Here is a 24,737-nt window from a genome sequence, read left to right on the forward strand (position 1 = left end):
AATGTGAATTGGTGTTAGGACCGGTAATGGGCAGAGACTGCAAGGGTAGCTGGGACTATAGGTGTAAACCACCATGCCTTGCTAATTTTTTTGTAATTTTGGTAGAGACGGAGTTTCACCATGTTGTCCAGGCTGGTGGTATCGAACACCTGACCTCAAGTGATCCACCTGCCTCAGTCTCTCAAAGCACAGGGATTGCAGGCGTGAGCCATCCTGCCTGGCCTTTCAGTTTTTATATAGTAAGAGTTTTAAAATGTTTTCCTGTTTGGCTTCTAAGTGTTTTGTTATGTTTAGAAAGACCTTGACTTCAAGAATTAATAAAATTATCCCATATTTTCACTTAAAATTTTATTTTAAATTCTTAACTTTTTGGGAGTCGCGGTGGCTCTGGCTAGTTGTCCTGGCGCTTGAGGAGGCGAGGCTATGCGTTCCAGGCCAACCTGGGCAAAATTAAGAACCTCTCATTGATTAAATTCTTAACTTTTTGATCAGACAGGTGTGTGTACGTGCTGGCACGCGCGCAAGGAGGCAAACGAGTAGCCTTATTCTTTTCCCTGTGGCTAGGTAGTCGTGCCAACCTTTATCACATGGTAAGTTCCCCAGACGTCTCAAACGAAAATAAGTTAAAAGGAAATGGTAAAAGCTTTTCAGTGAAGGCGAACTCACTGCGCCCGTCAGTCCCTGCGGGGAGAAGAGCCTCCCTTTCCAGGCCTGAGAACCCGGGGAAACAAGCGGAACGCAGGTGTGCGAGGGCCGAGAGCCGGACGAGCCCAGATACCGACGGCTGCACGGCAGCGGGGAGCGGTTTGGCGGAGACACAGGGCCGCTCCGAGGCTGCCGCGATGCTTCCCTCCTTGCAGGAATCGCTGGATGGGGATGAAAAGGAGCTAGAGAGCAGCGAAGAGGGAGGCTCAGCCGAGGAGCGGAGACTCGAGCCGCCGCCCAGTAGCCACTACTGTCTCTACAGCTACCGCGGAAGCAGGTGCCGGCGCCCGGCTCGGCCTGCCCATCCGCCTGCCCCTGCGGCCCCGCCCCCGGCCCGCCGCCCGGCCTTGTACCCCACCCCCGGCCCGGCGGCCCGGCCGCTCCTAAAAGCCATCTTCTCCTCTCCCAACCAAGGTCTCTGGTCTGAAGGGCCCTCTCCGCCTCACGCGGCTCTTCCCGCCCCCATCCTGGACTTGTATGCCTGGCCCGACCATGCCTCTGCCCTTCATCTGCCCCGTATCATCCCAGCCCCTTACTCTCGCGGCTGCCCTTTGTTTAGCGCAATGCCCTGCACGCTCAATAATTTCAGTTCCCGTCCTCTGTCCTTTCTGTCACTATCTCTCCACTTTCTCCCATTTCCGTCACACGCACCCCTGCTTCCTCTTTTCCCTCCTCCTGACTGACTTTCCTGGGGCCTTCTTGGCCCTGTCAGGTTTGTTTTTTAAAGGAGTTTCCTTGAATCTTTTAGGTAGCCTTTTCTCCACCCTTTAGGTGGACTGGAGAGAGAAGGGGCTCTTGTCAGCACTGCTGTAGGGTTTTCGTCGTCATGAGGATAGGCAGTGCACTTCCGCCTTAGTTGACTCCTTGCCTTACCCTGCTTGCAAGGCCGCCATACTCCTCTTGGTTTAGAGCCTATAATTGATAGCACTGTTGCTTTTGTGGCTTGCAGATTGGCACAGCAACGAGGGGACAGTGATGACGGAAGCCCAAGTGGCACAAATGCAGAAACTCCCTCTGGTGATGATTTCAGGTAAAAAGAGCTTCACCATAATTCATGCATGTGCTTTTATCTTCCCTGCATCTCTGGCCTGTGCATGTCAGTGGGCACTCCATTTCCACTGAGCCTTCCCTGAGTCAAACCATCAATTTCTCTTATCCCCTAGGGACTCTCATCCTGATTTCCTCATTCCTGATTCATTCAAGGCTGGGGCAAACAAATCCACATACTGATAATGTGCTTGGTGATTAGCCAGAAATAAATCTTTTTTTTTTTTTTTGAGACAGAGTTTCGCTCGTTACCCAGGCTGGAGTGCAATGGCACGATCTCGGCTCACCGCAACCTCCGCCTCCTGGGTTCAGGCAATTCTCCTGCCTCAGCCTCCTGAGTAGCTGGGATTACAGGCACGTGCCACCATGCCCAGCTAATTTTTTGTATTTTTAGTAGAGACGGGGTTTCACTATGTTGACCGGGATGGTCTCGATCTCTTGACCTCGTGATCCACCCGCCTCGGCCTCCCAAAGTGCTGGGATTACAGGCTTGAGCCACTGTGCCCGGCCTTTTTTTTTTTTTTTTTTTGAGACGGAGTTTCGCTCTTGTTACCCAGGCTGGAGTGCAATGGCGCGATCTCGGCTCACCGCAACCTCCGCCTCCCGGGCTCAGGCAATTCTCCTGCCTCAGCCTCCTAAGTAGCTGGGATTACAGGCACGTGCCACCATGCCCAGCTAATTTTTTGTATTTTTAGTAGAGACGGGGTTTCACCATGTTGACCAGGATGGTCTCGATCTCTCGACCTCGTGATCCACCCGCCTCGGCCTCCCAAAGTGCTGGGATTACAGGCTTGAGCCACCGCGCCCGGCTTTTTTTTTTTTTAATTGAGACAGGGTCTTGCTCTGTCGTCCAGGCTGGAGTGCAGTAGCGTCAACCTCCCCGGCCTCAGGTGATCCTCTCACCTCAGCCTCTCCAGTAGCTGGGACTACTGACCACCATACTTGGCTAATTTTTGTATTTCTGGTAGAGATGAGATTTCGCCATGTTGCCCAGGCTGGTCTTGAACTCCAGGACCCAAGTGATCCGCCCACCTCTGCCTCCCAAAGTGTTGGAATTACAGGCATGAGCCACTTTGCCCAGCCTTGAAGTTTTTTTTTTGTTGGTTTTTTTTTTTGTTTTTTTTTAAATTAAGGCAGGGTTTCCCCATGTTGGTCAAGCTGGTCTTGAACTCCCCACCTCAGGTGATCTGCCCATCTTGGCCTCGAAAGTGCTTGGATTACACGTGTGAGCCACCAGGCCTGGCCGCCTTGAAGTTTTTTTTTTTTTTTTTTTTTTTTTTTTTTCTCGAGACGGAGTTTCGCTCTTGTTACCCAGGCTGGAGTGCAATGGCGCGATCTCGCCTCACCGCAACCTCCGCCTCCTGGGTTCAGGCAATTCTCCTGCCTCAGCCTCCTGAGTAGCTGGGATTACAGGCACGCGCCACCATGCCCAGCTAATTTTTTGTATTTTTAGTAGAGACGGGGTTTCACCATGTTGACCAGGATGGTCTCGATCTCTCGACCTTGTGATCCACCCGCCTCGGCCTCCCAAAGTGCTGGGATTACAGGCTTGAGCCACCGCGCCCGGCTTTTTTTTTTTTTAATTGAGACAGGGTCTTGCTCTGTCGTCCAGGCTGGAGTGCAGTAGCGTCAACCTCCCCGGCCTCAGGTGATCCTCTCACCTCAGCCTCTCCAGTAGCTGGGACTACTGACCACCATACTTGGCTAATTTTTGTATTTCTGGTAGAGATGAGATTTCGCCATGTTGCCCAGGCTGGTCTTGAACTCCAGGACCCAAGTGATCCGCCCACCTCTGCCTCCCAAAGTGTTGGAATTACAGGCATGAGCCACTTTGCCCAGCCTTGAAGTTTTTTTTTTTGTTGTTTTTTGTTTTTTGTTTTTTTTTAAATTAAGGCAGGGTTTCCCCATGTTGGTCAAGCTGGTCTTGAACTCCCCACCTCAGGTGATCTGCCCATCTTGGCCTCGAAAGTGCTTGGATTACACGTGTGAGCCACCAGGCCTGGCCGCCTTGAAGTTTTTAAAAAATCAATTATACATCAATAAAGTTGAAAGAAAGATAAAAAAAGAAAGTGTGCAGGGGTGTGATTATAATGACTGATCATGGAATTAAGGCTGAATAAGAAGGGAAGTAAGATGAGAAACTTGAGAGGCTGAAGAGGTAGAGTCAGTGGATTGGGGGTTCCAGTGGAGTCACAGTGCTGGAGAGAATGAGCTGGAAAGATAGGAATATTTTAAGCTATTTGATGAAGTAGATCATACTTAGTGATAAACATACCTAGAAACCTCACCAATAGGGGTCATAAGGACAGCTTTCCCTAGTCCTTAAAAGAGCCCCTGGCATTGGTACCATTCTGTCTGACTTAATGGGTGTGAATACACTGGTCCACTAGTAAAGAATGTGTGTCTTTCATTTGTCAAGCCTCTCCTTGGTGGATAGTAATCTACCATCTGAAGTGGAGCCAGAGCTGCGCAGTTTCATTGCTAAGCGTCTTTCAAAAGGTGCAGTCTTTGAAGGGCTGGGTAATGTTGCATCTGTGGAGCTGAGGTAAGTGCAAAATGTGCTGTGTCCTGAGTTTTTATTTCTGAACTAAATATGAGAAGTGACAGAAACTCCAAAAGATCAGCTCTTACTAGACCTGCAGAATTTCTTTGTTCTCTGGCAGCCCAAGCACTGGGCCTCACAAATAAACATTTGTGGAATGAAATTAATTGAATGGCAGAGACCCTGGCACCCAAATATACTTTATTTAATTAGTTTTATTTTTTTGAGACAGGGTCTTGCTTTGTCACCCAGGCTAGAGTGCAGAGTCATGATTACAGCTCACTGCAGCCTCGACCTCCTGGACTTAAGCAGTCCTCTCAACTCAGCCTCCCAAGTAGCTGGAACTGCAGGCAGCTAACACCATGCCCAGCTAATTTTTAAAATTTTTGTTTGTTTGTTTGTAGAACTGGGGTTCCACCCCAGGCTAATATTGCCCAGGCTAATAAGTTTTGTACTTAGAAGAAGAAAAGAGTCAATTATTAAAACTGAAAGTGTATATACAATTTGTAAAGTGTTTTCACAAACTTTGATGCAGTTCTCCTTACAATGGGGAAATGGCAGATACTCTTATTTCCATTTTCAGATGAGGAAATAAACTCAGAGAAGTTTATGTAAAATTTCTGGTCAAATTGATGGAATTCAGGCTTAAACATGAGCATTCTCAGTCCAATTCCAACTGTCTTTCCATTACATCTCTTTATTATAGTTCAATTCAGACTGTGAGGTTAGCATACAGGTCCCCTCAGGAGTATGAGGCCACGTCCCAAGGATGAGGCCACCTGGCACATCTGCCTGAAGCATTAATTTGTGAAGGTTTGGGAGAGGGGAGAACATGCTTTTATTAATATAAACATGGGTATGAACTAGAGTGAAATTTGTATGACTTTTTCATATAAGACAGGATAATTCAAAGAAATTTCATGTATGTTAGGGGCTGCTTTAACTGAAGCCCACCAGGGTATACATTTGTTTTTCTTTGCTGCTACAGGTAAACCAATGAGAAGTCTGGGAAGCTCTGAATTAGTGGGCAGTTTAATGATATTGCCAGATCAAGATGACTGGAATTCGAGCAGTCCACAAATCTATAGATGCATGAGTAACCAAAATAATACATTTTACCTTTTTCTTTCTTTTCTAGAATTCCAGGTTACCGAGTTGGTTGTTATTACTGCCTTTTCCAAAATGAAAAACTGCTTCCTGAAACAGTAACACTGGACTCTGAACATAACCCTTCAGAATATGTGGTCTGTTTTTTAGGAGGTTCTGACAAAGGACTTGAGCTATATCCTTTCTCTGGTTTTTGAGGACATCAGGAAGGGAAACATGGGAAGGCAGGTGGAAGAGTATTACTACCAACCTCCAGAAAGCTTTTCTACTCCTCGTGTGTTTAATTGAATTTCATACCTTCATGTGGCCATTTTGCCTTGGCTTGTTTTCATTTGCAGCTTACGTTATTTCTCATTGAGAGACGAAAATACTACTTTCATTATTCATCCTTTATTGCTTCCTTAAGAACATACTTTCAGGCTTGAATTGGACAAGTACATTCAAGGCCTGAAAAATAACATGAACTGTGAGGTAAGGTGACAGTGGTTTTTAAAAACTGAAATGGTTAACATGTTGTGATTGCTATACTTGTCAAATCATATAGGTAGACACAAAGACATCTATATTCTAGAAACTTGCCACCTTGTGAGCTAGTAGAGAGGTGACTTTTTTTTTTTTTTTTTAAATGACAAGGTCTTGCTTTGTTGCCCAGGCTGGAAGGCAGCGGTGTGATCAGGCTCACTGCAGCCTCAGCCTCTTGGGCTCAAGTGATCTTGTCACCTCAGCCTCCCAAGTAGCTGGGACTACAGGCACATACCACCATGCCTGGCTAACTTTTGGTATTTTTTATCAAGATGGGGTCTCATTTTGTTGTCCAGGCTTATCTAGGATTCCTGACCTCAAGCAATCCTCCTGCCTCAGCCACCCAAAGTGCTGGGATTACAGGTGTGAGCCATTGTGCCCAGCTTACAGGTGGTTTTTCTTTTTCTTTTTTCTTTTTTGAGACAGGGTCTCACTCTGTCACCCAGGCTGGAGTGCAGTGGCACAATCATGGCTCAACTGCAGGTTTTCTGGGCTCCAGTGATCCTCCCACCTCAGCCTCCCAAGTAGCTGGTACCACAGGCACGTACCACCACCATGCCCTCCTAATTTTTTTTTTTTTTTTTTTTTTTTTGAGACGGAGTTTCGCTCTTGTTACCCAGGCTGGAGTGCAATGGCGCGATCTCGGCTCACCGCAACCTCCGCCTCCTGGGCTCAGGCAATTCTCCTGCCTCAGCCTCCTGAGTAGCTGGGATTACAGGCATGCACCACTATGCCCAGCTAATTTTTTTGTATTTTTAGTAGAGACGGGGTTTCACTATGTTGACCAGGATGGTCTCGATCTCTTGACCTCATGATCCACCCGCCTCGGCCTCCCAAAGTGCTGGGATTACAGGCTTGAGCCACCGCGTCCGGCCAATTTTTGTATTTTTGGTAGAGATGTGGTTTTGCCATATTGCCCAGGCTTGTCTTGAATTCCTGAGCTCAAGTAATCCACCCACCTCGGCCTCCCAAAGTGCTGGGATTACAGGTGTGAGCCACTGCGCCCAGCCTACAGGTGATTTTAAAGGGATATAGGGAACACAGTCCCATAAGTGCTGAAAGTTTCATAAGACTACTTCTGATGTTTTGTATCTGTGGAAAATTCTGTCTATTCAATGGCATGTAGTAACATGCCTGGTGAAGAAGAGGATATCCTTTGCCTGATTTCTAGGCATATAAGATTTATATTATGGTCAGAAGTAGTGGTCCATGCAGCCTGTGGCACCAAAGACATGCTATGCAATAGTATTATTGTTCTTGAACTCAACATTGAAGATTCTTTTTTTTTTTTTTTTTTTTTGAGACGGAGTTCCGCTCTTGTTACCCAGGCTGGAGTGCAATGGCGTGATCTCGGCTCACCGCAACCTCCGCCTCCTGGGCTCAGGCAATTCTCCTGCCTCAGCCTCCTGAGTAGCTGGGATTACAGGCACACGCCACCATGCCCAGCTAATTTTTTGTATTTTTAGTAGAGACGGGGTTTCACCATGTCGACCAAGATGGTCTTGATCTCTTGACCTCGTGATCCACCCGCCTTGGCCTCCCGAAGTGCTGGGATTACAGGCTTGAGCCACCGTGCCCGGCCAACATTGAAGATTCTTAGAAACACTCTACTTTCATTAATTGATCTTTTATGAATTAGGCATATCCATATTAACTGTTTTATTCAAACCTTTTAAAAATTGGCTGTGTGTTGTGGCTCACACCTGCAATCTCAGCACTTTGGGAGGCTGAAGCAGGCAGATCACTTAAGCCTACGAGTTCAAGACCAGCCTGGGCAACAAGGTGAAACCCCATCTCTACAAAAAATGCAAAAATTAGCCAGGGATGGTGGCACCCACCTGTAGTCCCAGCTACTTAGGAGGCTGAGGTGGGAGGATCACTCGAGCCTGGAAAGTTGAGACTGCAGTGAGCTGTGATTGCACCACTGAACTCCAGCCTGGATGACAAAGCGAGACCCTGTCTCAAAAAAGCAAACAAAAACAATGCTTTCAGCTTGCAGCAGTTGTTAGTCATGACTCTCACAAATTTACTACCTATTACCTATATAGTAGTAGTTTTACTTTTCACATACTTAGAAGATACTACAGGAGAGAGGAAGGGATAGTACAGGAGTGAGCAGGGGATGCAAGTGTAGGGGAGCTGTTCTCCGAGACTAGAGCTCTTGTATGACTAGTCTCCAGAGAGCAGCATAGCCTAGAAAGCCAGATGTGCTTATGGCAGCCTGTCTGACATCTGGAGTGGGCTGGAGTGCTTTGATGAGTTACTTGTATCCTTCCCTATTCACATTCTGAATACAAATGAATTCTCTACCTACATTCATTTAGTCATTCAATAGATACTTAATAAGCTCATACTAGGCATGTTTTAGACACTGTACCACAGGTGCCAGGGAAATGAGGATTATTCAATGAGTATCTCCATTGAGTGCATGGTATAGTGGGAGGAGAGGGACACGTAAATGCCCAGCTCTTCCTGGTGAAGAAATAACATAGAACCCTATTAATTCAGTCTCTTCATTTTATACATTGAGTACAGACTTAATCCTCACCCTACCCAACAAGCCAGGAAAAGTATATCACATTTTTTTTTTGAATTGGTGGTTTTAGCTTTAAAAAAGGAAGTGTCTATCCTGGTCTTTTTCACCACCAAGGATATGATAAAGAAAATATTAAGTCCACTAAAAGGAAGGCTTATATTAAAGCAAATGACATTCTTTCTTGATTTAGGAAAGGGGCCTGGAGAGTCCTATAAAGTCCTATCTGAGCAGCTGGTTTGAGGATGTTGTATGCCCAATCCAAAGGGTGGTTATTCTGTTTCAGGAAAAGCTTACCTTTCTGCTACATGCTGTAAGTACTACCCAAATGAGAGCATTTCCTTAACTGAGATCACTTTAGCTCATTTAGAAAAATACTCACTTTCTCTGCACATGACTCCGCACCCCTTCCCAAAATACTCACTTAAACTATGCTTGCCATCCAGATAGACCACACTTTATTTTCTGAGATCTAGAAAGTTATATTACTAAGGTAGAGTTGAATTACAAATGCTGACTGAGTCTTCCTAATAGGATAAAACATTTTAAGATAATTCCTTTTCAAAGTGATCTGGGAAAGGTATAGTTTCCAAAACAATTTGAAAAGGAAAACAAAAGTCCAAAGCAATTCTGACTCTATAAAAATGTTAATGAGCAGTGGCTGAACAAGACTGGAGAGCTTATGACTAGTGCCCATCAATTGTCAAGTATGGTGAGGACTTTTGGGGACATTTAGTCATGAGTAGCTGCTCAAGAAAAACTGGAATATATGTATTGATCAGGCTTTATTTTTCTCTCATAGGCTTTGAGTTATACTCCTGTTGAAGTTAAAGAATCAGATGAAAAAACAAAGAGAGACATTAACAGGTAAAGAACACAGTTTTTTTCAAAGAGAAAAGCTTTTCCTCAGCAAGAATGACATCTGTTTGTAAGCCGGCCCCACATCCCTTCCTCACCAGCCCAGTGCAAAATAAATTTGTTTTCACCCTTCTGTCCTGCAATATTGTTTGTGGAAATTGGCTTGTGTGTGTGGCAGGTTTCTGAGTGTGGCCAGTCTTCAAGGACTTATTCATGAAGGCACCATGACTTCTTTGTGCATGGCCATGACAGAGGAGCAGCATAAGTCTGTGGTCATCGATTGCAGTGGCTCCCAGCCTCAGTTCCACAATGCAGGTAAGCTGCAACCTCTGAAGCAGTCTTCCTAGATCTCTTGTGAGTTGCCATCTTTGCAGTGAGAGCATATGATACCTTCTTCCTGCCTTGTACAGTTTTACATGGTTATCTTAAACCATGAGAAACCACTTGCTCAAAACAATATAATTCTAGAAACATGGAAATCATGCCATGCCTAGCAATTCCACACCTAGGTGCATAAAGAAATTCTTTTATGTGTACACAAGGACATGATTTTTTTTTTTTTTTTTTTTTTTGAGATGGAGTTTTGCTCATTTCCCAGGCTGGAGTGCAATGGCGCAATCTCGGCTCACCGCAACCTCCGCCTCCTGGGTTCAAGCAATTCTCCTGCCTCAGCCTCCTGAGTCGCTGGGACTACAGGTGCGCACCACCATGCCCAGTTAATTTTTTGTATTTTTAGTAGAGACGGGGTTTCACCATGTTGACCAGGATGGTCTCAATCTCTTGACCTTGTGATCCACCTGCCTCAGCCTCCCAAAGTGCTGGGATTATAGGCATGAGCCACCGCGCCTGGCCAAAGAGACGACTTTTAAAATGTCCATAAAGGCTTTATTTGAAAAAGCAAGGAATTGGAAGCAACTTAAGTGTTTATCAAGAAAACTGATAGACTGCTATATTCATGCAATGGAATATAACAGAGCAGTGAAAATGAATGAACTAGAGCTGCATGTGTCAATATAGCTCTGAAACATACTATTTAGTGAAATAGCCATAAAAGAAAAAATACATAAAACTTTTAACATACAGAGAATAATGCAGATAAGGCTTACAGATGCAAAGGTATGTGGCAGAAGTTTAAAAACGTCTGTCGGAATGATCATCCGTTCTGATAGGAAAGAAAGGGGGATGTGATTGGGAAGGGGCATATAGGGAGCTTCAACCATTTTGGTATTCCTTAGCCATGTGGTGAGCACACTGTTTTTTTAGGCCATTATACAAGTCTTAAATAATTCATTATAGATGTTTTTATAAAGAAATATATGAATCATGCTTTGTAAAATTTCATTTTATTTAGTCTCTGAAATATTTTACAGGAAGTAACCGGTTTTGTGAGGATTGGATGCAAGCGTTTTTAAATGGTGCTGAAGGAGGTAACCCTTTTCTTTTCCGACAAGTACTGGAGAACTTTAAATTAAAGGTAATTAGTTGGCTGTGTGCCAATCGCCACATAAAATTTTTGTCTGCATTTTAATTAGTACCAGTGACAGAGTAACAAATCTGCTTTATAGCTGTGATGTCTGTTAATTAGGATGTTCTCAACACCGGAATTATCAGAAGGCATTTACTTATTTTAATTTTTTGGTAGCTTCTGTATACATATCATTTCTATTAAATTGTGTTGAATACTTGCTTTCAACCCAATTTATTTAAGGAACATCAGTCTTACAATTTGTGACTTACGTTAGTTGCAAAGCACCAAAAAAGTAGTTCAGTGCCTAAGTTTTCAAAATTCTGGTGGGGGCTAGGTGCAGTGGCTCACACCTGTAATCCCAGCACTTTGGGAGACCATGGCAGGTGGATTGCTTGAGGCCAGGAGTTCAAGACCAGCCTGGCCAACATGGCGAAACCCTATCTCTACTAAAATTAGAAAAATTAGCTGGGCATGGTGGCGCATGCCTATAATCCTAGCTATGTTGGGAGGCTGGGGCACAAAAATTGCTTGAACAGCCAGGCGCGGTGGCTCACGCCTGTAATCCCAGCACTTTGGGAGGCCGAGGCAGGTGGATCACAAGATCAAGAGATCGAGACCATCCTGGTCAACATAGTGAAACTCCGTCTCTTCTAAAAATACAAAAAATTAGCTGGGCATGGTGGTGCGCGCCTGTAATCCCAGCTACTCAGGAGGCTGAGGCAGGAGAATTGCCTGAACCCAGGAGGCGGAGGTTGCGGTGAGCCGAGATCGCACCATTGCACTCCAGCCTGGGTAACAAGAGCGAAACTCCATCTCAAAAAAAAAAAAAATTGCTTGAACCCAGGAGACAGAGGTTGCAATGCCAGATTGTGCCACTGCACTCCAGCCTGGGTGACAGAGTGAGACTCTAAAAAAAAATTCTGATGGGGACAGATTTTCTGATATCACCTTATTTAGGAGTTTTTTGTTTGTTTGTTTGTTTATAACCTATTCTTTTTTCGAGGTAAAGTTTATTATTTATTTATTTATTAGACAGCGTTTCCTCTGTCACCCAGGCTGGAGTGCAATGGCATGATCTCGGCTCACTGCAACAACCCCACCTCCCGGGTTCAAGTGATTCTCCTGCCTCAGTTCCCCCAGTACCTGGGATTACAGGCGTGGGCCACCAGGCCCAGCTAATTTTATATTTTCAGTAGAACGGGGTTTCACCATGTTGGCTAGACTGGTCTCGAACTCCTGTCTTCAGGAGATCCACCTACCTCTGCCTCTCGAAGTGCTGGGATTACAGGCGTGAGCCACTGTGCTTGGCCCATTTGTTTGTTTTAAGAGACAGAATCTTACTCTGTCACTCAGGCTAGAGTGCAGTGGTGCAATCATGGCTCATTGTAGCCTTAACGTCCTGAGTTCAGGCCATCTTCCTGAGTAGCTGGAACTACAGGTATGCACCACCACACTTGGCTAATTATTTTTATTTTTATTTTTTGTAGAGATGGGGTCTTGCTACATTGACCAGGCTAGTCTCAAACTACCAGCCCATAAGCAGTCCTTTTGCCTGGGGCTCCCAAAGTGTTGGGATTACAGATGTGAGCCACCATGCTGGGCAGGAGATTTTTAAAGTATTTTTACTTTGTATAAGAGATTTTCAGCCAGGCCCAGTGGCTCAGGCCTGTAATCCCAGCACTTTGGGAGGCCAAGGCAGGTGGATCACTTGAGGTCAGGAGTTGGAGACCTGCCTGACCAACATGGTTGAAACCTTGTTTCTACTGAAAATACAAAATTAGCCGGGTGTGGTGGCGCACACCTGCAGTCCCAGCTACTTGCGAGGCTGAAGCAGGAGAATCACTTGAACCTGGGAAATGGAGGTTGCAGTGAGCCGAGATTGCGCCATTGCACTCCAGACTGGGCAGTAAGAGTGAAACTCTGTCCCAAAAAAAAAAAAAAAGTGATTTTCTTCTACCAAGGGCAAAGCATACTACAATTTAAATTTTGGAAATATTTAATATGAAAAGCAAACAATTCAGCAACGTATGTTGAGTTCTTACTGGATGGGAGGTATTTTTTGAGCTTCATTAGTATTTCACTTAATGCATTTTTTTTTTTTTTTTTTTGAGACAGAGTTTCGCTCTTGTTACCCAGGCTGGAGTGCAATGGCGCGATCTCGGCTCACCGCAACCTCCACCTCCTGGGTTCAGGCAACTCTCCTGCCTCAGCCTCCTGAGTAGCTGGGATTACAGGCACACGCCACCATGCCCAGCTAATTTTTTTGTATTTTTAGTAGAGACGGGGTTTCACCATGTTGACCAGGATGGTCTCGATCTCTTGACCTCGTGATCCACCCGCCTCAGCCTCCCAAAGTGCTGGGATTACAGGCTTGAGCCACCGAGCCCGGCCTCACTTAATGCATTTTTAACTGGGTAATCATTTTATCTGTTTCTAGGCCATACAAGACACAAACAATTTGAAGAGATTTATCCGACAGGCAGAAATGAATCATTATGCTTTGTTTAAATGTTACATGTTCCTAAAGAACTGTGGTAGTGGAGATATACTTTTGAAGATTGTTAAAGTAGAACATGAAGAAATGCCTGAAGCCAAAAATGTGGTAGCTGTCCTTGAAGAATTCATGAAAGAAGCTCTTGACCAAAGTTTTTGATCTTATGTTTTGAGATAATTGTATGATCAAGTTTTTATATTTGAGCCTTAGTGTTTGAGATTGCAGTTATAATTGTTCATAGGATTGCTTAAGATTATTTGAAACTCAATCCAGATTGTTTTTCTTTTCATATTTTAACAATTTAACTTAAAAATCTGAGGAGCATCTTCGCTGAATCTTAGATAGATATGTGTGTGAGAGTTGTGGAATTTTAGTGTCTCCCTGGCCTTGTAAATTCCAGGCTTCAGGAAGTTAGTGCTTAAAAAATTTCAGAGATGATTTTGTTTGTGGCTTTTCTCAGGAGTTGCAGTATTTAGCAACTTTTCTTCTCAGAAAAATCATAATACTTCTTTCTCAATGGATTGTAGCTTCTTAAAAAAAAATGTAATCTTAGTCTTAGAACAGATTAATACCACTACACCATTTCAAAGAGAGGTCTGTGCATCCTGTGGGTGCTTGATGCATTTTTGTGTCTAGTTGATAATGGCATGGATGTTAAAAGTCAGATTTAAGTCTAAATGCAAATCCTGAGTATGTAAGAAATTAAATGAGCTTTAAAATTAGATATACCAGCTTTAGGATAAAGCTACTGCTGAAGTCGCCCCCAGTCACCACTTTTTCTCATTCATTTGTTCACAGGCATTTATGAAGAGCCTGTGTTTTCTTTTTGGTGAAAATGCTGGCGTTTTAAAACAGTGTTGAGAAAAGAAAGTACATACAGTTTACAAGCAAACTGTAACATAAGGAATGCAAACAGAGGTTCTTCATATTCGAGTTAAACTCCTTGATTTTAGGGTTTTTTTGTTTTTGTTTTTTGTTTTGTTTTGTTTTTGAGATAGAGTCTTGGTCTGTTGCCCAGGTTGGAGTACAGTGGTGCGATCTCGGCTAACTGCAACCTCCACCTCCCAAGTTCAAGCAGTTCTTTCCCTTGGCCTCCCGAGTAGCTGGGATTATAGGCACCCACTACCATGCCTGGCTAATTTATTTTTATTTTTGTTTTTAAGTAGAGATGGAGTTTCACCATCTTGGCCAGGCTGGTCTTGAACTCTTGACCTCGTGATCCATTCGCCTTGGCCTCCAAAGTACTGGGATTACATGTGTGAGCCACTGTGCCTGGCCTGATTTTAGTTTTTTGTACATTTGTTACAAGCCTCAGATTGTTGTACTCTGAATCAATTGAAAGTGCCCTCAGCTAGCCATTTACAATTCCCATGGAAGCCTATGCAGCTACACATATATGATTGCAGTTGCTTGGCATAGCTCTTTAATAAATTCATTTGATAATGATTTTTGCATAGAAGAACAGAAGCCTTGTGTTATCACTTCCCTCAGGATGCTCAGAGAAGCACAAACCCATAAAACTGAGGAATCCTTTCTTAAATGGATCTAAATTCACATTAAGTGCTGAGTTTTAACTTTCAGAATGACTGACAGCGGCCTTCTGCCTTCTCTACATAAGCCTTGGGACATGACTCGCCAAGCATTTCTTTTCCTTTAATGAGAAATACAATTCAGGATCTTCATAAATGCTTTCATATGGTTTAAACTTTAATAACTTGGATTGTAGGCAGTATAGAAAAAAATCTAAGTAGCATTTTTCATAGTATTAAAGTCAAGGTGGCTGAGTGCGGTGGTGCATGTTGAATCTCAGCACTTTGGGAAGCTGAGGCGGGAGGATCACCTGAGGTCAGGAGTTTGAGACCAGCCTGACCAATATGGTAAAACCCCATCTCTACTAAAGTTAAAAAAATTAGCCTGGCCTGGTGGTGTGTGCCTGTAGTCCCAGCTATTTGGGAAGCTGAGGCAGGAGAATAGCTTGAAGAACAGAAGTCTTGTGTTCTCACTTCCCTCAGAGAAGCACAAACCCATAAAACAGAGGCTGCAGTGAGCTGAGATTGTGCCGCTGCACTCCAGTCTGGGCGACAGAGCGGGACTCCATCTCAAAATAAATAAATACAGTCAGAGTGATTAAGGAAAACCAGCAATTTTACGACACTATCATTGAATCTGACTCTCTTTTCCCAATGTAGTTGGTTGTCCACTTGGAAATCATTTTTTTAAGTCAGCAACATTAACATATCAACATTTTAAGTCTGAAAAAATACTTCATTTTCCAATTCTTGCCATTCAAGAGTCTGTGTTGTAAATGTCATTTAAAAGCAAAAGTGTTACCTGCTTCAAATCATTTATGGACATATGCAAGGTGTACTTATATATTCTCTGTGTGTTTGTACATGTTTTTGTAATGTAGGCTTACTACATTACATAGCTCTGTATGATAGTTTTATTTTATATGTATACTTTTTTTTTTTGAGATGGAGTTCTGTCGCCCAGGCTGGAGTGCTGTAGCGTCATCTCGGCTCACTGCAACCTCTGCCTTCTGGGTTCAAGGGATTCTCCTGCCTCAGCCTCCAGAGTACCTGGGACTACGGGTGCGTGCCACCACACCCAGCTAATTTTTGTATTTTTAGTAGAGACAGGGTTTCACCATGTTGGCCAGGATGTTCTCAATCTCTTGACCTCGTGATCCACCCGCCTCGGCCTCCAAAGTGCTAGGATTACAGGCATGAGCCACTGCACTTGGCCACATTTTTTTTTTTTAATGAAATGGGGTCTCACTATGTTGCTCAGACTGGTCTTAAAGTTTTGGGCTCAAGCAGCCCAAGACTTGGGAACACCCACCTCAGCCTCCCAAAGTGAGCCACTGTGTCCAGCCTCTGGTAGTCTTACTTTAAAAAAAAAAAAAAGTGTGACAAATTTTTTTTTTTTTTTTTTGAGACGGAGTTTCGCTCTTGTTACCCAGGCTGGAGTGCAATGGCGCGATCTCGGCTCACCGCAACCTCCGCCTCCTGGGTTCAGGCAATTCTCCTGCCTCAGCCTCCTGAGTAGCTGGGATTATAGGCACACGCCACCATGCCCAGCTAATTTTTTATATTTTTAGTAGAGACAGGGTTTCACCATGTTGACCAGGTTGGTCTCGATCTCTCAACCTCGTGATCCACCCGCCTCGGCCTCCCAAAGTGCTGGGATTACAGGCTTGAGCCACCGCGCCCGGCCGACAAATTTTTTTTTTAAAGAAGTATGTCACTACTGAAGACAAGGAAAATGGGGTCATGGAACTGAATATCTTGGTCATGAGAAGAAACCACAGAGCTCATGACTAGAAACATGTACTGTATTCAAATTTTAATAAGCTATCTTGGCTTTGAAAGTTTTCTTGTTTTTCTTTTTGAGATGGAGTTTTGCTCTTGTTGCCCAGGCTAGAGTGCAATTTTGTGATCTCAGTTCACCACAACCTCCACCTCCCGGGTTCAAGCAATTCTCCTGCCTCAGGCTCCTGAGTAACGGATTACAGGCGTGTGCCACCATGAGTGGCTAATTTTTTGTAATTTTAGAAGAGACAGGGTTTCTCCATGTTGGTCAGGCTAGTCTTGAACTCCCGACTTAAGGTGATCCACCTGCCTTGGCCTCCCAAAGTGCTGGGATTAATAGGCGTGAGCCAGGCCGGGCGCAGTGGCTTACGCCTGTAATCCCAGCACTTTGGGAGGCCGAGGCGGGCGGATCACAAGGTCAAGAGATCGAGACCATCCTGGTCAACAAGGTGAAACCCCGTCTCTACTAAAAATACAAAAATTAGCTGGGCATGGTGGTGCGTGCCTGTAGTCCCAGCTACTCGGGAGGCTGAGGCAGGAGAATTGCTTGAACCCAGGAGGCAGAGGTTGCGGTCAGCCGAGATCGCGCCATTGCACTCCAGCCTGGGTAACAAGAACGAAACTCCGTCTCAAAAAAAAAAAAAAAAAAAAAAAAAGGCGTGAGCCACTGCACCTGGCCATGGCTTTTAAAGTTTTAAAAAGGATTTGTTCAGACATGGAATACATTTATGTATATTACTTGTGAGCCATATACACAGAGGAAATGTATATTTGTCATGTATGAAAAATGGCTTTAGTTCATCTGTAATTAATTTGTAATTATAATAATAAAACTTAGCTTCTCATCAAGACAATTATTTTTATGTAATGAGCTCAATCCTCAGGCCTAACATTTGTATCCCCAACAAGTTTGTGAGGAAATTATACTTGTTATACTAAGGCATTTGTTGAAGAAAATCAAATCACTTGCTGGGATATACCTTTCTTCTTCTTGCAGGAGGAGGCATCAAGCAGAATCTAAGAGCAATTTTCCTCACAATGTTTTATTCATTGTCCAGTAGAGTTATACCCATAGAACTTAATAACCCAAGTCACTTTCTTTCACTCTCATTCATTATTCACCATGACAGAATGCCTGTCCTCTACCAGAGGATCCCTCCGACTAGGTGCCGGGAAAGGCTGTGGGCTTCTTGGAAATAAAAGGCAGTTACTAGGACCACATTTCCTAACTGTGTGTCTTCTCAGTTAATGGAAACCCTGGTGGCTTCAATGAAGTCTTTTCACTTGGAGGTCTGAGACAGCAGCCCAGTTCTCTAAAATGCTAAAGTTCTTAAATGTGACTGGGTATGGTGGCTCAGGCCTGTAATCCCAGCACTTTGAGAGGCCAAGGCAGGAGGACTGCATGAGCCTAGGAGTTGGAGAGCAGCCTGGGCACCACAGTGAAACCCCATCTCTACAAAACATAAAATTAGCAGGATCTGTTGGTATGTGTCTTCCCAGCTACTCAGGAGGCTCAGGCTGGAAGATCACTTGAGCCCAGGAGCTCAAAGTAACTGAGCTATGATTATATCACTGCATTCCAACCTGGGCAACAGAGTGAAACCGTGTCTCAAATATAAAGAAATAGGCCAGGTGTGGTGGCTCACACTTTTAATCCCAGCACTTTTGGGGGACCGAGGAAGGTTGATAACCTGAGGTCGGAAGCTCAAGACCAGCCTGACCAACATGGAGAAATCCCATCTCTATTAAAAATATAAAATTAGCTGGGTGTGGTGGCACATGCCTGTAATCTCAGCTACTCAGAAGGCTGAGGCAGGAGAGTTGCTTGAACCCAGGAGGCAGAGGTGGTGGTGAGCTGAGATCACGCCATTGCACTCCAGCCTGGGCAATGAGCAAAACTACATCTCACACACACACAAATTACATTATATATATATATATATATACATATATATATATATATACACACACACACATATATATTTACACATATATATACACACACATATATACACACACATATATATACACACACACATATATATATACACACACATATATATACACACACATATATATACACACACATATATATATACATATATATATATATATATATATATACACACACACACATATACATGTAAAAACAAAGTGCCTAAATGTGGTTTTTGTTGTTGTTTTGAGACAGGAGTCTTACTCTGTTGCCAGGCTGGAGTGTAGTGGCACAATTTCAGCTCACTGCAACCTCCACCTCTCAAGCGATTCTCCTGCCTCAGCCTCCCAAGCAGCTGGGACTACAGGCAATTACCACCATGCTTGGCTAATTTTGTATTTTTAGGAGAGATGGGGTTCCTCCATGTTGGCAAAGCTGGTCTTGAACTCCTGACCTAAAGTGATCCACCCGCCTTGGCCTCCCAAAGTGCTGGGATTACAGGTGTGAACCACCGTGCCCGACCCTTCATTTCTTAATTACCTTATTATTGGGAAGTGCCTTATTAATTTATTGAAGAATGAGAATCTAGTATTAACACAGGGAAGAACCAGGAAAGTAAAAAAGGGAGAGGAGGTAAAGGCAAAAAGAATTCAACAGCTTCTGGCTCTCCAAGGAGCTTGCCTTTATTATTATTATTATTTATTTTTTGAGACAGGATCTCATTCTGTCACCCAGACTGGGGTGCAGTGGCAGGATCTTGGCTCACTGCAACCTCTGCCTCCCAGGCTCAAGCAATTCTCCTGCCTCAGCCTCCCGAGTAGCTGGGACAACAGGCACGCACCACTACTGCCTGGCTAATTTTTCTATTTTTAGTGGAGACAGCGTTTCACCATGTTGGCCAGGCTGGTCTCGAACTCCTGACCTCAAGTGATCCACCTGCCTCGGCCTTCCAAAGTGCTGGGATTACAGCTAACAGCCACCATACTGGGCCCATACATACACATTTTTTTTGAGACAGAGTCTCACTCTGTCACCAGGCTAGAGTACAGTGGCATGATCTCGGCTCAGTGCAACTTCTGCCTCCTGGGTTCAATCGATTCTCCTGCCTCAGCCTTTTGAATAACTAAGACTACAGGCATGCGCCACCACACCTAGCTCATTTTTGTATTTTTAAGTAGAGGCAAGGGTTTCACCATGATGGCCAGGATGGCCTCAATCTCTTGACCTCATGATCTGCCCTCCTCGGCATCCTGAAGTGCTGAGATTACAAGTGTAAGCCACTGCACCCAGTCAGTACATATGCATTTTTATGGAAAGAGAAATCATAGCTTTTATCAACCACCCAAAATAGTTCAGTGATTTGAAAAAAGTAAGACGCACAGAGCTACAGACTGTTGCCAAGCACTGATGCCCCGATCTGTATTTTATAGACATCCTACATCCACCACTGCTGCTGTTCGTCCTCTCCCACCCACCCTGACCCAGACCCAGATGAAACAGGCCCTACTACCAGCCCTTCAGGTCACTTCCTGAATAACCAGTGGCTTGGAAAAAAAAATCTTTAATGGAATCTGTGCTCAAATAATATGTTACAACAAAAATATACAGAATGTACACAATACAAAAATACTTAGAAACAAACATTGCAGTTTGTGTTTTGTTTTTTCCACTTACGCAAGTCCTCGGAGGGGCAGTTCACGGAGGGGCACTGTTTTTAAGGCAGAGGAGAACCGTGCTTTCCAGCCAGCACCGGAAGCAACGTGAGTGATGCCAGGAAAGGGCTTTCAGGGCGCGCAGGGAATCGGCATTACGTATTTGCAGATTAAATTGGACACTGGGGGAAGACCTTGGCTTGGGGAGCAGTGGCTCCCCTAATCCTCTGGGCAAGAATGGTTCTCATCAAAATCAAGAGTCCTATTAGCTGGCAAACGAGCCTCATTAGGGAGCTTTTCCTAATTAAAAAATGAATGATGAATAGTGTCATTAAAGCGAAATTTCTCCTTTGAAGGTTTGTTTTCCCTTCCCCAGTTTCTGTGATTCCTCTCCCGTTTAATGAGTGAGCCAGTGAGTCTACGGCTGCTGTTTGGGGATTCCCCAGCTTTTAGTTTCTGTATGCTGTGGATAAAAGGCTGACCTACCTCCACCAGCCTGAAGATATATACACCACCCTCCAGGCAGCAGCCACTGGGATAAGGAAGGAGGCAGGGAAGACATGGCCAGCCTTGGCCAGGGGAAGTGCTACCAGGAGGGTGGTGGGACCTGCTGAGGAGAAGGCCAGATGCCACCGAGTGAACCCCTCTGACCATACAGCTGCCTCCTGACCTGAGGAGAGGCCTGGGTCTGCTGAAGTGACCCTATGACTTCAGCTTGTGGCTCTGCTTAGAAGTCATGGTTGGAAGAGGTGGTGGAGGTGGGTGCCCTGACAGGGAAGGGCTGGGGCTGCTGGTCTAAGGTGTAGATGAGGGTCCCTCGTAGCAGAGGACACACTTAACATGGTGGGAGACACGATTCTGCCTCCACTGTCTTTCTCGTAACAAGCTTTTGTGGGAGGCCCCGAGGGAACTCAGCGCTTCTTTGAGGGCTTTCTAGAGTCTTCTAGTTCATTGCCTTCTTGCCCCTAAGAAAGGAAGCCCCCTCTCCAGGTCATACCAGACAGAGGTGGCACTCTGCTCATTCCACCCACACCCCAGAAGCCCCAGAGGCCAGGACAGGAATCTGAAGGGGATTCTCCACCCTCCAGGAAGGGACCACATGGCTCTTAGGCTTACTGTAGCTGCAGCCCAGGGCAGAGGCAGCAACGTCCTGGCTCCTTCTGCATCCTCCCCTGATTTTCCCTGAGCCCAGCTCCACAGCCGCAGATCCTCCTCCTCTGAGGTGCTGACTCTTCCATCTACACCTTTCTATCACTAGGGCAGAGAACAGCAGGCAGGGCACACACGAGACAGCCCAGGCTGACGCAACTCCACCCAAGACATGCCCCCATAGTGCCTCAGACTGCCACCCACAGCACCACACTGGCCAGGGAAGCTATACATGAGGCCAGGGCAAGCTAGTTAGCGTTGGGCCAAGATGGGGAAAGGCTGAGCCTAGCCTGCCAGTGAGTGAGTGAGCCCTTTTACATGTACTCACCGGGATGGGAAGCCACCATTCCCCAAGACCCCAAATGCCCAGTCTGAGTAACCCTGGACCTCGCGATGCTCAAGGGCTGGGATGGGCATGAGGCTGGAGGAAGACAGTCCCCATGCTCCTGCCTCTGTTTCTGGATGCGCCCAGCCCCTCTGCCTCCTCCCAGGCCTGATATTCTTTGTTCTTTTGGGCTGTCAGTGGTTAAGAATTCCAAGAGCCCAATAAAGGGAGTATCATTTTTTTGTCAAAGATCATCCCCATGCCCTCCATTCGGGGCCTGCACCAGCTCCTGTTAGGAGGGTCATTCCTGCAATCTCATTTCTTCACCTGTGAGATAGGGTGGGGTGGATGTGATAATGGCCATGTTCTCTCCTGCAGCCAAGTCTCTGAGCTTACTGGCTGCCCTCCCACTCAGGTTCAACCACGCACCCAGCAATTGTCCCGAGGCAAAGTTTTCCACCTAAGTTGGAATTCCTCTTCCTATAGCCTCCTGTCCCAACTCAAATGGACATGTGGCCTCAACAGTCCTTACTCCAGCCTCTCTTGAGCCCCCAAAGCTCTTTCTCTCCCAAGGGAGACAGGACGGAAATCTTTTGGATACAAAGGCCATCCCAGAGGGAAACAAGAGCTGAACCTGGCAAACCTCAGCACCTGGGGATCCCAGAAGGGCTGAGCTCTCCCTCCAGCAGGGCCATTCTGCTGCCGGTCAGTGATGCTCAGGGGCAGGTGTGGAAGGGACAGGAGATGGGAAAGAAGGGGACAGGCTTTGTCAGGCAAGGGCAGTCAGCAACCACAGCACACCATAGTCTCCCACCTCGCACCGACACCCACATGACCCCCTGCATCTGCTGTGCCTTCTCTGCAGGGACTGACTTGCCTCAATTGCCTTTCCCATCACGCACGCACGCGCACACACACACGCACGTATGCACACACACACGCAAACACATATCAAAACACTGTCTCCATAACCAAAGAGAGGCACAAAGTAGGGTCAGGGCAGCAAAAGCAAAGAAAAAGACCCTAAAACAAGGCTGGGCACAGAGGCTGGCGCACCAGTGTGAGATGCCAACATTCTGGAAGAAAGGGAGGGAGAAGTCTAAAGCTGGTCCTCGGTCTGTCTTCTCCGGGGTGGGATTTGGGATGACATTTATTCCCCCTGCTTGGATCCCTCTCACTGGGTACCCCCAGGGCAAGAGGGGGCCTGGAGCCTGCAGCCTCCCTGCTCTGCCCAGCCCTGGCACAACAGACCATGCCCCAGTGCCCACTGACCGGCCCAGGAGGGCACCCTGGTTTCAGCCAGGTCACAGCTGACATGTCCAGTAGGTCCTCTTTATCAGAGCTCCAGACCCAGCAGCTGTGGAGGGGACACCACATGGCTAGAGAGAGGCCATGCCTGGCCACAACAACCCTCGGGTCTTCCCACGTCTCTCAGGGTCTCTGAGGGTACAGGATGAGGAAGACGCTGCTGCACTGAGGGGCACCCCTGGCCCTGTGGAACAAGCCCAGCCCAGGGGAGGGAGGGCCAGTCTCCCCCAACCCAGACCTTCACCCTGGCCCCACGTCATCAGAGCAGCCTAGAAAAACCACAGTAGCCACATCTCCTCCTCCACCAGGTGCCTTTCAGAAAAAGGTATCCACTGTCCAAATCTAAACACAAACAATTCAGTGGCCCAGAGTCTTCTGTCCTTGCCTGCCTGGCCTCGCTGAGCTGGTGATGAGAAAAAAACTTGCAGGTGCTCCCTGTGGGTGCTGCTTTTCTCTCCCCTCCCCTACCTTGGGCCTCCAGCCCTCAGGGGGGAGGCGGCAGCTTCAGGTCCAGCAGGGTGTAGGCAAAGATGTTCCAGAAGATGGCGAACAGCACGAAGACAGTGTACATGGCCACAAAAATCCACCACAGTGACTGGTCCTGCAGCCTCTGCTCGTAGTTCCTCAGGACCACCACGCCCAGGGTGATGCCCACAGCCACGCCACCCAAGTGCGCCACGAAGCTTGGGTGAGGGCAGGGGGGATAGGCCGACGGGTGGAAGCGGAGCCACACGGCCCGCCCGAACTCCATGCTCACTGAAAGGGGAGGAGGCAAAGAGAGGTCACTGGAGGGCCATGAGCCAGGGCTGAGGGAGGGGCCTTCACATCATCACCTGCCTGTGAATTCATTCCCTATTAGGCCAAGCACCATTCTCTGCACTGGGGACACAGTAGCAACAAAGACATGCAAACCTCTGTTCTCCCAGAGCTTACAGGGTTTGGCAATAAACCAGTAAGCAATGACGTACATAAGATAATTTCAGGAAGAGACACATCTATGGGGGAAACAGGTGATACAAAAGCAATGCCTGGCTTAAGGAGGGGAATTCTTTAGCTTGGGGAGTTATATAAGACCTCTCTAAAGAGGTGACATTTGGCCAGGCATGGGGGCTCACGCCTGTAATCCCGGCTCTTTGGGAGGCTGAGGCGGGTGGATCACCTGTGGTCAGGAGTTTGAGACCAGCCTGGCCAACTGCAGAAACCCTGTCTCTACTAAAAATACAAAAATTAGGGCCGGGCGCGGTGGCTCAAGCCTGTAATCCCAGCACTTTGGGAGGCCGAGGCGGGTTGATCACGAGGTCGAGAGATCGAGACCATCCTGATCAACATGGTGAAACCCTGTCTCTACTAAAAATACAAAAAAGTAGCTGGGCATGGTGGCGCTTGCCTGTAATCCCAGCTACTCAGGAGGCTGAGGCAGGAGAATTGCTTGAACCCGGGAGGCAGAGGTTGCGGTGAGCCGAGATAGCGCCATTGCACTCCAGCCTGGGTAACAAGAGTGAAACTCTGTCTCAAAAAAAAAAAAAAAAAAAAAAATACAAAAATTAGCTGGGCATTGTGGCGGGCTCCTGTAATCCCAGGTACTTGGGTGGCTAAGGCAGGAGAATCGCTTGAACCCAGGAGGTGGAGGTTGCAGTGAGCTGAGATTGTACCACTGCACTCCAACCAGGGCAACAGAGCAAAACTGTGTCTCAAAAAAAAAAAAAAAAGAAGAAGAAGAAGAAAAGAAAATCCAGACCCAAACAAATTGCTGAATTCATCATTTAACAGATTATTTTTG

General features: G+C 46.1%; 2 protein-coding genes across 5 annotated transcripts in view; one reads left to right on the forward strand and one right to left on the reverse strand.

Annotated features, from left to right (window-relative positions):
- Positions 1-712: 712 nt before the first annotated feature.
- C17H17orf75 (chromosome 17 C17orf75 homolog) lies at positions 713-20,164 on the forward strand. 3 transcript variants are annotated; one of them, XM_074388389.1, is made up of 10 exons: positions 713-982; positions 1,655-1,735; positions 4,172-4,297; positions 5,433-5,576; positions 5,815-5,872; positions 8,650-8,769; positions 9,259-9,323; positions 9,493-9,629; positions 10,685-10,788; positions 15,751-20,164. In XM_074388389.1, exons 1-10 carry the CDS (start codon positions 843-845, stop codon positions 15,889-15,891), a joined length of 1,116 nt encoding a protein of 371 aa, XP_074244490.1. In that variant the 5' UTR covers positions 713-842; the 3' UTR covers positions 15,892-20,164. The 3 variants fall into 3 exon arrangements, with proteins under 3 accessions (XP_074244490.1, XP_039332051.1, XP_039332052.1); XM_039476117.2 differs by having other exon boundaries at positions 716-982; positions 17,585-20,164; XM_039476118.2 differs by lacking the exon at positions 15,751-20,164 and adding an exon at positions 13,220-15,389 and having other exon boundaries at positions 728-982.
- RHBDL3 (rhomboid like 3) overlaps positions 20,069-24,737 on the reverse strand; it is a 61,274-nt gene continuing 56,605 nt past the window's right edge. For both annotated transcript variants that reach the window (XM_003933019.4, XM_003933018.4), the window contains one exon: positions 20,069-23,713. In XM_003933019.4, coding sequence (XP_003933068.1) covers positions 23,442-23,713 — 272 coding nt within the window. In that variant the 3' untranslated portion in view covers positions 20,069-23,441. The remainder of the gene's footprint in view (positions 23,714-24,737) is intronic.

The sequence above is a fragment of the Saimiri boliviensis genome, chromosome 17 (genome assembly GCF_048565385.1).
Source record: "Saimiri boliviensis isolate mSaiBol1 chromosome 17, mSaiBol1.pri, whole genome shotgun sequence".
NCBI lineage: Eukaryota > Metazoa > Chordata > Mammalia > Primates > Cebidae > Saimiri > Saimiri boliviensis.

Coding starts and splice junctions, on each gene's coding strand:
- C17H17orf75 (XM_039476118.2), top strand. CDS start 843: ATGCTTCCCTCCTTGCAGGAATCGCTGGATGGGGATGAAAAGGAGCTA. Junction 5,873..8,649: donor AAAATAACATGAACTGTGAG/GTAAGGTGACAG, acceptor TTCTTGATTTAG/GAAAGGGGCCTGGAGAGTCC. Junction 9,630..10,684: donor GCCTCAGTTCCACAATGCAG/GTAAGCTGCAAC, acceptor AATATTTTACAG/GAAGTAACCGGTTTTGTGAG.